The sequence below is a fragment of the Astatotilapia calliptera genome, unplaced genomic scaffold (genome assembly GCF_900246225.1).
Source record: "Astatotilapia calliptera unplaced genomic scaffold, fAstCal1.2 U_scaffold_45, whole genome shotgun sequence".
NCBI lineage: Eukaryota > Metazoa > Chordata > Actinopteri > Cichliformes > Cichlidae > Astatotilapia > Astatotilapia calliptera.
Genome location: NW_020535784.1, coordinates 13,314 through 24,482, shown reverse-complemented (window position 1 = coordinate 24,482; position 11,169 = coordinate 13,314). Strand labels below are relative to the sequence as shown.

Genomic DNA, 11,169 nt, shown 5'->3' with positions numbered 1-11,169 from the left:
AACCTTAACAATGTCTAATAACTTTTATTCTAATGATGTGCAAAATGATTTGGGCACAAAACAAAGTTTGCTGTTAGAAAACCTGCAGACTTCACTATATTCAGTGTAGACCCTCTAAACTAAGTTTGGGGGATGTGATCTTTCAAGAAATGCAGACCTAACTATTGTTGTTTGTTTACTTACACAGCATGTCTTGTAGAATTAACTGGAGTCACCAGCAACAGCATAGTGCAGTCATATCTCAAGTCTAATAACAGAAGACAGGAAAAGGTTAGTGAAGAAACAACTTCCTCAAACCAAAGCACAAATAAAACAATAAGTAAAACAGGCTGATCTAAAGTATGATTAAAGTTCAGCCTGATTACTATAAATGTCACTGACAATTGCTAATATATTGGAAAACCAAAACACTTACCACTGAGTTGATGTCTTTCTGTCCAACAGCAGGAGTGCTGGTCCCGAGCCTCAAAGACAGTAAGAAGCAAGCAGAGGGAGAAAAAACAGAACATTTTTTAGAACCTGATTTGATCCTTAATGGCTGTGCAGTCATAATAACTTACAAGACAGAGGGTCAATGTAGACCCCATACAACCAAATTAGACTAACACATACAGTATTAAAAACACCATCTACTACTGTGTCTGAATGTGTGGTATTGGCGCTGTCAGTTTAGGCCTAAAGATATATGTGTTTTAAAAAAAGACCACCTAATTTAAATATAATCATTACATGCTCTTTAAAAGTTAACTTCTAATATATAAAGTTTCTAATAAGCAAAATGACCAGATCTAACATATGGCAGGGTTTATATGTAACATAATGTTTCTTATGATTCAACTCTGGAATTTAACTTAATTCTTTAGAAGGACAAGCTACATCACTTTATTCTCAAGTATAAAGCCAATCTAGACTTTATTCATTTAACGGGCCACTAATCTGGATTATAGCTTTCATAACAAAACCTGTTTTTAAATACATTTTTTTAACAAAATAAATACTATTCAGGATGCATCTGTATTTTTTTGTAAAGTGCAAATAAAAATACGTCTGATTTTGAAAGTAAGAGTCTCCGCCTGATCGCTACCATTAAAAAGAATCCGTGAGGTTGGCGTTCTTCAAGAATTGTCATATAAAATTTTTGTCACTGCTCAGTGACCAAAAAAGCACCTGAAACGAGACCCAGGAAGTGGTTATAGGAAGAGGGTGATAGATTGTCTGAAGCAATTAGAATAAGACAATGCTATTGACCAGACCTCATACCACAGGCTATACCCAAGGGAATCTACACCAAGTCTCTATGGTTTACTGAAGATACATAAACAGAGTGCACATTTAAGACCGATTGTCTGTATGATCAACTCGGTCAAATATTACATCTGGTAGGCAGCTCTGAACACCACATCCAGAACACCTTGGATTTTGTTGAGAAGGTGAGAGATGTCATTATGGAGGCAGATGAAACCATGGTCTCATACGATGCTACATCTCTCTTCACTTGCATCCCAGTCACGGAAGTGTTGGAAGTAGTTCATAAGAGATTGCAGGATGACCCCAACCTCAGCAACAGGACCATTCTCAGCACCGACCAAGTGTGTTTGCTTTTGGAACTGTGTCTTCATTCCACCTACTTCACATACAAGGGTCAGTCCTACAGGCAGAAACATGGGTGTGCCATGGGTTCCCCACTTTCACCCAATGTGGCCAATTTGTACATGGAAGAAGTGGAAAAGAGGGCTTTGTTATCCTACCCTGGAACACCACCAAATCATTGGTTCATTCAGGTATGTGGATGACACCTGGGTGAAAATCAAACCTCAGGACGTACCTCGGTGGACCGACACATCAAATGCACCAGGGAGGATATGAAAAGTGGCAGATTAGCCTTTGTAGGCTGTGAGATTTCCATTAGTAGTGGGAGATATTTAAAAGATGTGTTTTAAAGTTTTGTTTTGTTTTTTTTTCATCCCAGGAACTTATCCTGTCTTACCATTGCTTCAGAAATCTCCCACATTTTCAAATGCCATTTCCCTTCTCAAAATTCTCTAACTTTACTTGAAGCTAATAATTTTGCAATGTCATTGACTAACTGCACAAGTCCAATAAAATATTGTGTGTGTGTCCATAAGTCTTCACTCGATATTATTAAACATAATATCAGGTTAAAGTTTATTACAGGGCTAAATAGAGAATGTCTGAACAGCTACAGCTGCAGAGTCATGAATCTAAAACAGTTTAAATCTTAAATCTTTAACTATTTTAAAAGTCATATTACATGATAAGTATCTGCCATTTTGTGTTGGTGAAGCTTTTTTTAAAAAAGAAAAAAAAACCTCTCTCTTTTTCTCTTGAATGCAGCCCTCTTTCATACATATATTTTGTATTTACTCCGTGTTTTGAGGCTTCAGCTTTCACTTTCTAGTGAATGCCTTTTGCAGTTAAATATAAAGTTTTACAAGAAATCACATGATCCTAAGTGAAAGTGAAAGTGTTCACCTAACAGCATAAAAGGAGTGGTCATAATCTCTCTGCTGTACTTGACTATATGGATTGCAAGAAGTGAACAATTCTAATGCAAGCAGTGGAAACAAGCAAACAAAAACTGGACGACAGAACGAAAAGCTTGCCATGGACAGATCTTTGATGTAAAGGTAAGTTGTTTTATGCTGATCTGTTGTCAGCCTTTTTTGTCAAGCTAGGCCTATAGCAGAGTTGCTGTGTATGCCAGCAAATATTTATCAGTCAACCTGCACTACACAAACTTATTATGTGGCTCAAGCTACCATACAAAAATCCACCTTAGAAAAATTATTTATTAGTTTCGTTTCCAGAATTTGCATTTCTATTGGCTGTTAAACCTCATGTTTGAGCAGTAATTAAGGCTCATGAACGTAATTCGTAATACACATTAGACTGCCATTAGACTATGATTTCCTAATTTTGTCAGGACACTTTTAGTGTGATGCATAGTGTGTATGATATTAAAATGGTTATTACTACAAAGATAATGATGCAGCACAGAAGGGAGATCTGGGTGGTGCTGTGTGAATAAGTGCCCGCCTCATGGTAGTTAGTGAATTAATGTCAAAATATTTATTTGTGTTTTCATTGACACAGAGTTGAAAGTAATACATTCATTAGGGGGACTATTGATCTTAAAAAATAAAATTTTATAATTTATCAGATTTGCCATTCATAACAAATAAAACGTGACAGTCCAATAGACTTACCCTATATTTGTAGCTAAGACCCTTTTTTTCAAAGTTGTGTAACAAGGACTTCTGAGTTGCAGCTACAGCGAAAAGGTTTCACTTTTGGAAACCCTGTAGATAAGGGAGTCATGCACGTACTCCTTCTGAATGTATGCGCATGCACTTTGCACTTGTTTGAGCAGTGTGCAACCAAAGTCATTAGTAAAACTTGAGTTTGAACTGGTCTGCTTCATTGTGGTTGTTTACATTAACTGAAATGTATGGATACATTTTCAGAAAAGCCATGCTGTCCTTGCCTTTGAAAAAAAAAATTTGTGCCATTATTAATTTGTTTTGAAATTTCACTTGAGCACTGAAATGTTCTTGAATGGTTTAATTCAATTCAGTTTTATTTATATGAATATATAATAGCAAATCACAACATTTGCTCAAGGTGCTTTATATTGTAAGGTAAAGTAAATACAATAATACATTTAACAAAAATAAAAAGGTTCCATCAACACACAAGTATAAAAGGATGTTAATGTAGGGATAGACTTTTTGAAAACCTATTCAAATTGGCAACATGTCATTTATGTATGTATACAATAAGTGAAATATTTGGATGGAATAAAATCTCTCTGATAAAAGGTGAGAATTTTCCCCTTTTACAGTCCTGGAAAGTCAACTTTTCAACTTTGTAAATGAAAACAACTGTCTGCTGTGCATATCTACATTTTACATTAGTTAAACCCTTGTATAAAAAGAAACCTTTTCATTGAGTATTTTGATCCAAGAACGTTACTATGATACCAGTCAGATAAATGTGCTTTGAGGTTAACACTATTTAGGTAAACCATCCATATCTAGCTTTTCAAGCACAAGCATTTCTCCTGAAGATAAATTGTGCATGGTCAATTTCTAAATGTTCTTTTAAAACTCCTCTAAGAGCTAAATGACAATAATGTCAAGGGGGGAAAAGTAAATGAACATACAATAAAATAAAGAAACAAACCTCCAAGTATAAATATTTATAATATTCACAGCATTACTATTATTTTCCACACAGTTCTATGTCTGTATGTGAAGACAGCATTGTTTAATATTGACAGTGAGTTAGTCTCTCTACATTTAGAGACTAAATGAACTACATTGTAACCAGTTGCAGGGAAGAAGAAATTATGCAAGAGACAGCGGATGGTAGGGCCAGAGTGGCCAATCCAAATTGATGCATGATGTACTGGTTGGAACTATAGTTAATCTGTGATTAGTTTTACTATTTACAACAGTGAGACCACACCTCAACCTTACCAATAATGCTACCAACTGTGGAAATTGTGACTTTCTGAACTTAAAACTTGGACCAGTCCAAAAATTTGTAACGACATGAGCTTTTTTAACATTTTCTTTTAGCTCCTGATGATATTTAGCATCAAGAAGACCATCAAGAGCCGCAAATAACATGACCCTGGCTGATGTCAACTCAGGCCTTGATGAGGCTAGTGTTGCTGAGATGACAGGTAAGATGTCAGCATAAAAGTGAGTAAAAAGTACATTTAGTTCCAGGCTTGTTGAGTTAAACTGTCCTGGAACTAAAATAAAAACTAAAGTAAACTAAACTACGCAACTAAGTCACAAATTGAAAAAAGAAACATTTTATCATTTTAAATTTACTAGATATCAAATTTAAAAAAGAAACAAATGAAAACAATACTCATAATAACTGAAATGATGTAAAAAATATATAGAATATATAGAAAGTGTTTGATTATGAGTCTGACGATTATGAGCTGTTTTGATAGCATAATACTTACAGTACAGAACTTAAATCTAGCCTGTGACAAATGCGCTGGGCAGCCCTGGTACAACCTTTTATATGGTCATATCTAAAAACAAATCAAGAAAAAAACAAAACTTGAACTAAGAAAACTAATTAGAATTTTTTTTTTAACTAAATAAGAAATCACTGTGGATACATGAACTCAAACAACTGTGAGTTCAAAAAAAGGAAGAAAACTGAGTTGTATATAATGTCTTTATCTCCACAGAGAAACACCTGGAGAGCTTATTGGAGGATCTGAGTTTGGAGCAGTACTGTAGACTGAAGCTATCACTCAACAAAATACTTGCAATTGACAAGAAGATCATTGCTGATGAAGCTGCGAAGTGTAAATCTGACCTCCCATGGTATTTTCTAAAAAAACTAATGATGGTTAATGTGACAGCTAGGAATGTGACATACACACCAGATTGTGGGTCAATTTGTCCTAATAAATCCGAAACCACAGATTCAGATTTTGATGATCTGTTTGAGAGCCCAAACACAGGTGACATGCTAAATCCCCTTGACATAATCATTGCTCTCTTTCTGGGTTCTGATAGTTTTGTACAGCAGGAAATGGCACTCAAAATGTCCATGTGTCAGTTCTCTGTTCCTCTGCTGCTTCCAAATTGTGACACCAATCAGTGCACACTCATGCTGTGGGCCATGAGAGACATTGTTAAAAAGTACAGACCTCAGTCTCTGTCAGAATCCAAGGGGTTCATTGAAGAAAGAATTGTTCTCTCTGAACTTCCAATGATCTCTTTCGTCAGACTGGGTGAGTGCTCCTCGTCCAAGTCAGAGATTCTCAATAAGCTCCTAACTGATTCTCAGCAGTACCATGAGACCTTTGTTCACTACAACATGGAGTGTGGTGACAGTCCAAGAAGAATATCCAACGGACTGACTGAAATTACTTGGTATCTTCCTTGTGGAAACACAAACATTGATATTTTCAGTCAGCCAGTGGCTGTAGCTAACCTTCGTGGGGACATTGAATCTTTTGACACACAATACTCCTTTCTGTGCCAGACATCTGCTGCAGTTTTTGTGTTCTTTGACCATTTGGACTCTGAGTGCAGTCTACTTACCAACCCACACCACAAGGCCCAGATCTTCTTAGTGGGTAACTATGAGAGCAAGTGCTTCAGTAAAGATGCTTTAAAGGAAGTAGCAAATAAGTTGGGCTTGACTAAGAACAACATAATTATTAAGACAAAAGACAAAAATGATGCAGACTTGGTAAAAGATCTAAGAAAAACAATCACAGATGTAGTTAAGAACCCAAATATGAAGATGAAAATAGAGCAGATGGCAGAAATTGCCCATGAACTGGGAATCCTGGTTGATGAAGACTCTCCAGAGTGCCAGACTGCAAAGACAAATGCAGAAGCCATCACTGCAGAAATTCAAGACATCCTTAAATACAAAGAAAATCAGCTTCCGTGTCAAGGTGAATTATGGAAAGAACTGACCTGCTTAGAGAAAGAAGAGTTTCGACTTCAAAATGTTGGGTCTAAAAGTATTGAAGATTACAGAAGCGAACTTCAGCTACAGAAAGAAGAACTGCGGAAAAAGCAGAACTCTTATGACATGTCGACAGCTATGACATGCTTCATTAATGCAATATCAAGCCCAGGAACAGAGAGGTTTTATTTCCTGAAATGGATGCGAATGAATCTCGATAACGTGTCTCGTATAAAACTGTCTGAACTTCGGGAGAAATATAAAGAAAAATGTAAGAACTCTGAGAACAAAGAAGAGATCAAGGAAATTGACAGACAACTTTCCAACAGCTCACTGGGGACTGAACACTTCTTCCGTGAAATGGGTCAGATCTATGAAGCCTCACTGTCCCTTCCACAAACAGATCCATCACGTCAACAGTTGCAGCATCTGCCCAAACTGTGTGCAGAGTTGTTGCTTGATGGATTTCCTCTTGAGCTTGTAGATGGAGATGCATCCAACATCCCTCTCAGATGGGTGAGTGATGTTCTCTCTCAGCTCAGTGACTTGGTGTCTCCAAACAGAAAGATCCTGGTAGTCACAGTTCTTGGAGTTCAGAGCACAGGAAAGTCCACTCTCCTTAACGCCATGTTTGGAGTGCAGTTTGCAGTCAGCAGTGGTCGATGTACTCGAGGTGCCTTTATGTTGCTCATCAAAATCAATGAAGACATGAAAAACGTCCTAAACTGTGACTTCATGCTGATCATTGACACTGAGGGCTTAAAGTCACCAGAACTTGCACAACTAGACAACAGCTATGAGCACGACAATGAGCTTGCTACACTTGTTGTGGGCCTGAGTGATGTCACCATCGTCAATGTTGCAATGGAGAATTCCACTGACATGAAAGACATCCTACAAATAGTTGTGCATGCTTTTCTCAGGATGAAGGAGGTGGGCAAAAAGTCAAAATGTTTATTTGTTCACCAGAATGTGTCCGATGTTTCAGCCCATGAGAAGAACTTACGAGACAGGAAATGGCTCCTGGAACAGTTAAATGAGATGACCCAGGCAGCAGCCAAAATGGAAAAGAAAGAGGAGAATCAGAGCTTCACTGATGTGATGGAGTACAGTCCAGACACTGGGAACTGGTACATTCCTGGACTCTGGAATGGAAACCCACCAATGGCACCAGTCAATGCAGGGTACAGTGAGGCTGTATATGAGCTGAAGAAAAACATCATCCAACTGCTGGGAAACTGTGAGTCATCTGCTAATGATGTCTCTGAGTTTAAAGAGTGGATGACAAGTCTGTGGACTGCAGTAAAGCACGAAAACTTCATCTTCAGCTTCAGAAACAGTCTAGTAGCCGATGCATACATGAGACTCTGCACAGCATTCAACAAATGGGAGTGGGAATTCAAAAGAGAAATGTACACCTGGGTAACAAATGCTGAAACAAGAATTTCCAATTTTGGTACAGTTGCTAGAAAATCTGAATCTTCAGACATAAGAGAATTTTTGACTTGTTTGAAAAGTGCAGCCTCCACACTGCTGTCCACATGGGAGGCAAGGCTTCAAAAAAACCTGACAGAGTATTTCAAGCAAACAGAGAGTCATGCAGATTTTGTAGAAAGATACAGGGGGGAATTCTCAAAGAGTGCAAAGAGCCTTCGAAAAGAAATGGAAAGGAGTGTTTTTAATCAGCTCACAGCAGCAGCAGAAATCAGAGAGGGAATGGCAGAAATTGAAAAAATTAAAAAGACTCATGCACAAGAAATCGAAAAGGCAGTTTGTGCACTAATTGATGAATGTCAGAAAAAGAATATCCAGATGGGAGACATAGAACTAGAAGATGAATTTCACAAGATGTGGAGTGAAACTCTGGAGAAACTTTCTTTTGTAGAACAAAAGACTACAAATGTCTTCACCAGCATATCTTACTGCCTGAGAATCAATCTGTCACACAGGGGGAGTCATGCATGTGAATTATTGAGTCAAAAAAGTTTACAGGATTGTGGAAAAGAGCCTTTCAAATATACAAGTGAGAACCTACTTCGCAGAGCTACACATGCAATGGGCAGAGTGGCTAAATGGCTCAACATTGACGATCACATAATGGCTGTACGAAAACTGTCTCAGAGCATCATAGATGCCTGCACTCACTTTGTGAGTGAAAAAGTGAAAAGAAAAATCAATTACTCTGACACTTACATCCAGGAGATCCTACACATCATTGATGAGAAACTACAAAACAATCAAGATGTTAAAACAGACATTAAGTTTGAAGTTTCCCTCAAACAGCACATCTGTGGATTTGCAGCCAGAAAGTTTCAGAAGATGCACGAAGATTTTATCCAAGAAAATGATCCCTACAGATGTCTGATGAAAAACAAGGAAAAGTTTCGTGATGATTTCATTGATGTGTTCCATGAAAGAGACCAGTGTCAGAAGAAGGCAGAAGAATTCACCAACCAGTGCTTGAAGCCTGCTGTTGAAGACTTTATCAGTAATTTCCTAGGACATGATATTATTGATGAAATGCAGAAATGTGAGCAGTTCAAGACAAGAAAGTCATTTCAGCGTTCAGTTTTACAGAAATTGCTTTCAATGGATAATTTTTTGCACTACCTGGAATATATTCAGAATTATGAGGAGTATGTAAAAGAAGTGATGCAGATACAAATAGTGGACCGCTTCACAACTGTGTCCAAAATATCAGAGTTTGAGGAGAAACATCTTCAGTCATGTATCAGCACCATTAATGCTGCCATCAACGAGGCCAAAAACAGAAAGAGTGATGATTTGAAGACATTTGTTGAAGATATTTGCAAAGAACTTGGTGATAAACTGGTCATTTCCCAGGATGCTCTTGGTGCTTTCATGATCCTGAACAATGCTGACAAGGAACTGTTTGCTCATTGGCTCGCAGATTGTGTAATTGAGATGGCAGAAGATCTTAGAAAAGAGTTTCAAAGACTGAACATTGAAAGGAAACTACAGCATCTCCACGTGCAACCCCAGAATGAGCTTTTCAACAAACTGGTTGGTTGTGGCAAACAGTGTCCATTCTGCAAAGCTCCCTGTGAGGCAGGAGGAGGAGCTCATACTGAGCATTTTGCTTCACTGCATAGGCCTCAGGGTCTGGGTAAATCTGTTATGAATACAACAGAAAAACTTGCCACTGAAATATGCACATCTTCTGTGATCAGTGAAAGTAGCTTTTGCTGCAGTGCTTCAGACAATCAATGGCAGCCCTTCAAAAAATACAGAGATTTTTACAAAGACTGGAAAATTGCTCCAGATGGGAGCCTTAATGCATCAGACTACTGGAAATATGTAATAACAAAGTACAACGAGAAATTTGCCGAAGTATTTAATGCAAAACCTGCTGATATCCCTAAAGCTTGGTATGGCATCAAAAAAGGTCAGGCAGAAAAAAGTCTCAAAGTGTCATTTCAAAACTAGTAAGAGGAATTATATTATTCCTCTTATTCTTAAGTGCAGGGAAAATGTCCTCAGATATTGTGATATCAGTTTGTTGTTATGATGTAGATGAATGTAAATTAGCTACTATGGCTTACAATAAGAACATTTCTCACTTTTTCCTAACATCTAAATTTAACACCTAAAACTGAAAAATAATCTGCTCAGAACTTGTATGTGGTATTATGCTACCAGGATAAAAAGAAAAAGCCCATCCATTAGGATTTTATTTCTGCTGCTGAGGAATGATTTTAAGTATTTACATACTCAATATATTAAAAGATAATTTACAACTGTGATGAAAGTATGTACATTTTTTTTTCATTGAAATATTAATGGTGTAAAATATTTACATGTTTAAAGGAATGATTCCTTATGGTTTATCTACTTATTTTATGTTATCTGCATTTAGTTAACCAACTAAAGGAGTTGTCTGTTTTGTTTTGTTTTTAATATTCCTTTAATTGTCAAGTCACAATTGTATTTTCTTTCATCTCAAGCATTTAAAAATTGAATGAAGAGATGTAAAAACAAAACAATTGGTGTAGATTTGCAGTGGAGACCAGGCTGGTGGTTTGCATGACTGAGTGTATTTCTCACAGTCTTTGTCATTGTAGAGTGTTAACTGACATCACATGGGATCTCAAAATGACCTTGTTGTTATGCAAGTTTTTTTGTTTTGTTATGTTTTTTGCTTAAGTTTCTTTGTGTTGAATAAAAATAAATTACATTCAATCCCACATGTATAACCTGCAGTAAATCAATTGATAGCTTTATGTGTCTGGTTTGATGCACTATTAAATACTAGGGGTGGGGGAAAAAATCGATACTGTGTAGTATCGTGATATTTTGTTTGCTAATAATGTATCGATACAGGGACAGCAGAAATCGATATTTTGTTACAAAAAAAGTTTTTGTGGACTGGAACATGCTCTGGCTTCAGAGCATGTTGATCATCTCCTTTTTCTGAGCAAGAATCCTGACATTCCTTCACTGTCCAAATGTGTTTAACTTTGTCATGTTCATTGCTGCCATACAAAGTTTACTTATTTTCATTTAAGACATGTTGTATTTTAATTAAGTTTAAAACTTTTTTATTTAATGTAAAATTATATTTTGTTTTAATTTACTTTCAAATTCTTCAGTTGCTGAAGGGGCTGCATAGTTTTCACAAATTTCATAGTTCAGAATAGCTATAATTGTACCAGATGGTAAGTTGGACAAGAC

The 11,169-nt window shown here is 36.9% G+C and overlaps 1 protein-coding gene across 1 annotated transcript; it reads left to right on the top strand.

The window, feature by feature from the left end:
* Positions 1–2,551: 2,551 nt before the first annotated feature.
* On the top strand, positions 2,552–10,180 carry LOC113018151 (up-regulator of cell proliferation-like). Its single transcript, XM_026161215.1, has 3 exons — positions 2,552–2,648; positions 4,602–4,708; positions 5,237–10,180. Exons 2-3 carry the CDS (start codon positions 4,651–4,653, stop codon positions 9,922–9,924), a joined length of 4,746 nt encoding a protein of 1,581 aa, XP_026017000.1. The 5' UTR covers positions 2,552–2,648; positions 4,602–4,650; the 3' UTR covers positions 9,925–10,180.
* The last annotated feature ends 989 nt before the right edge of the window (positions 10,181–11,169 follow it).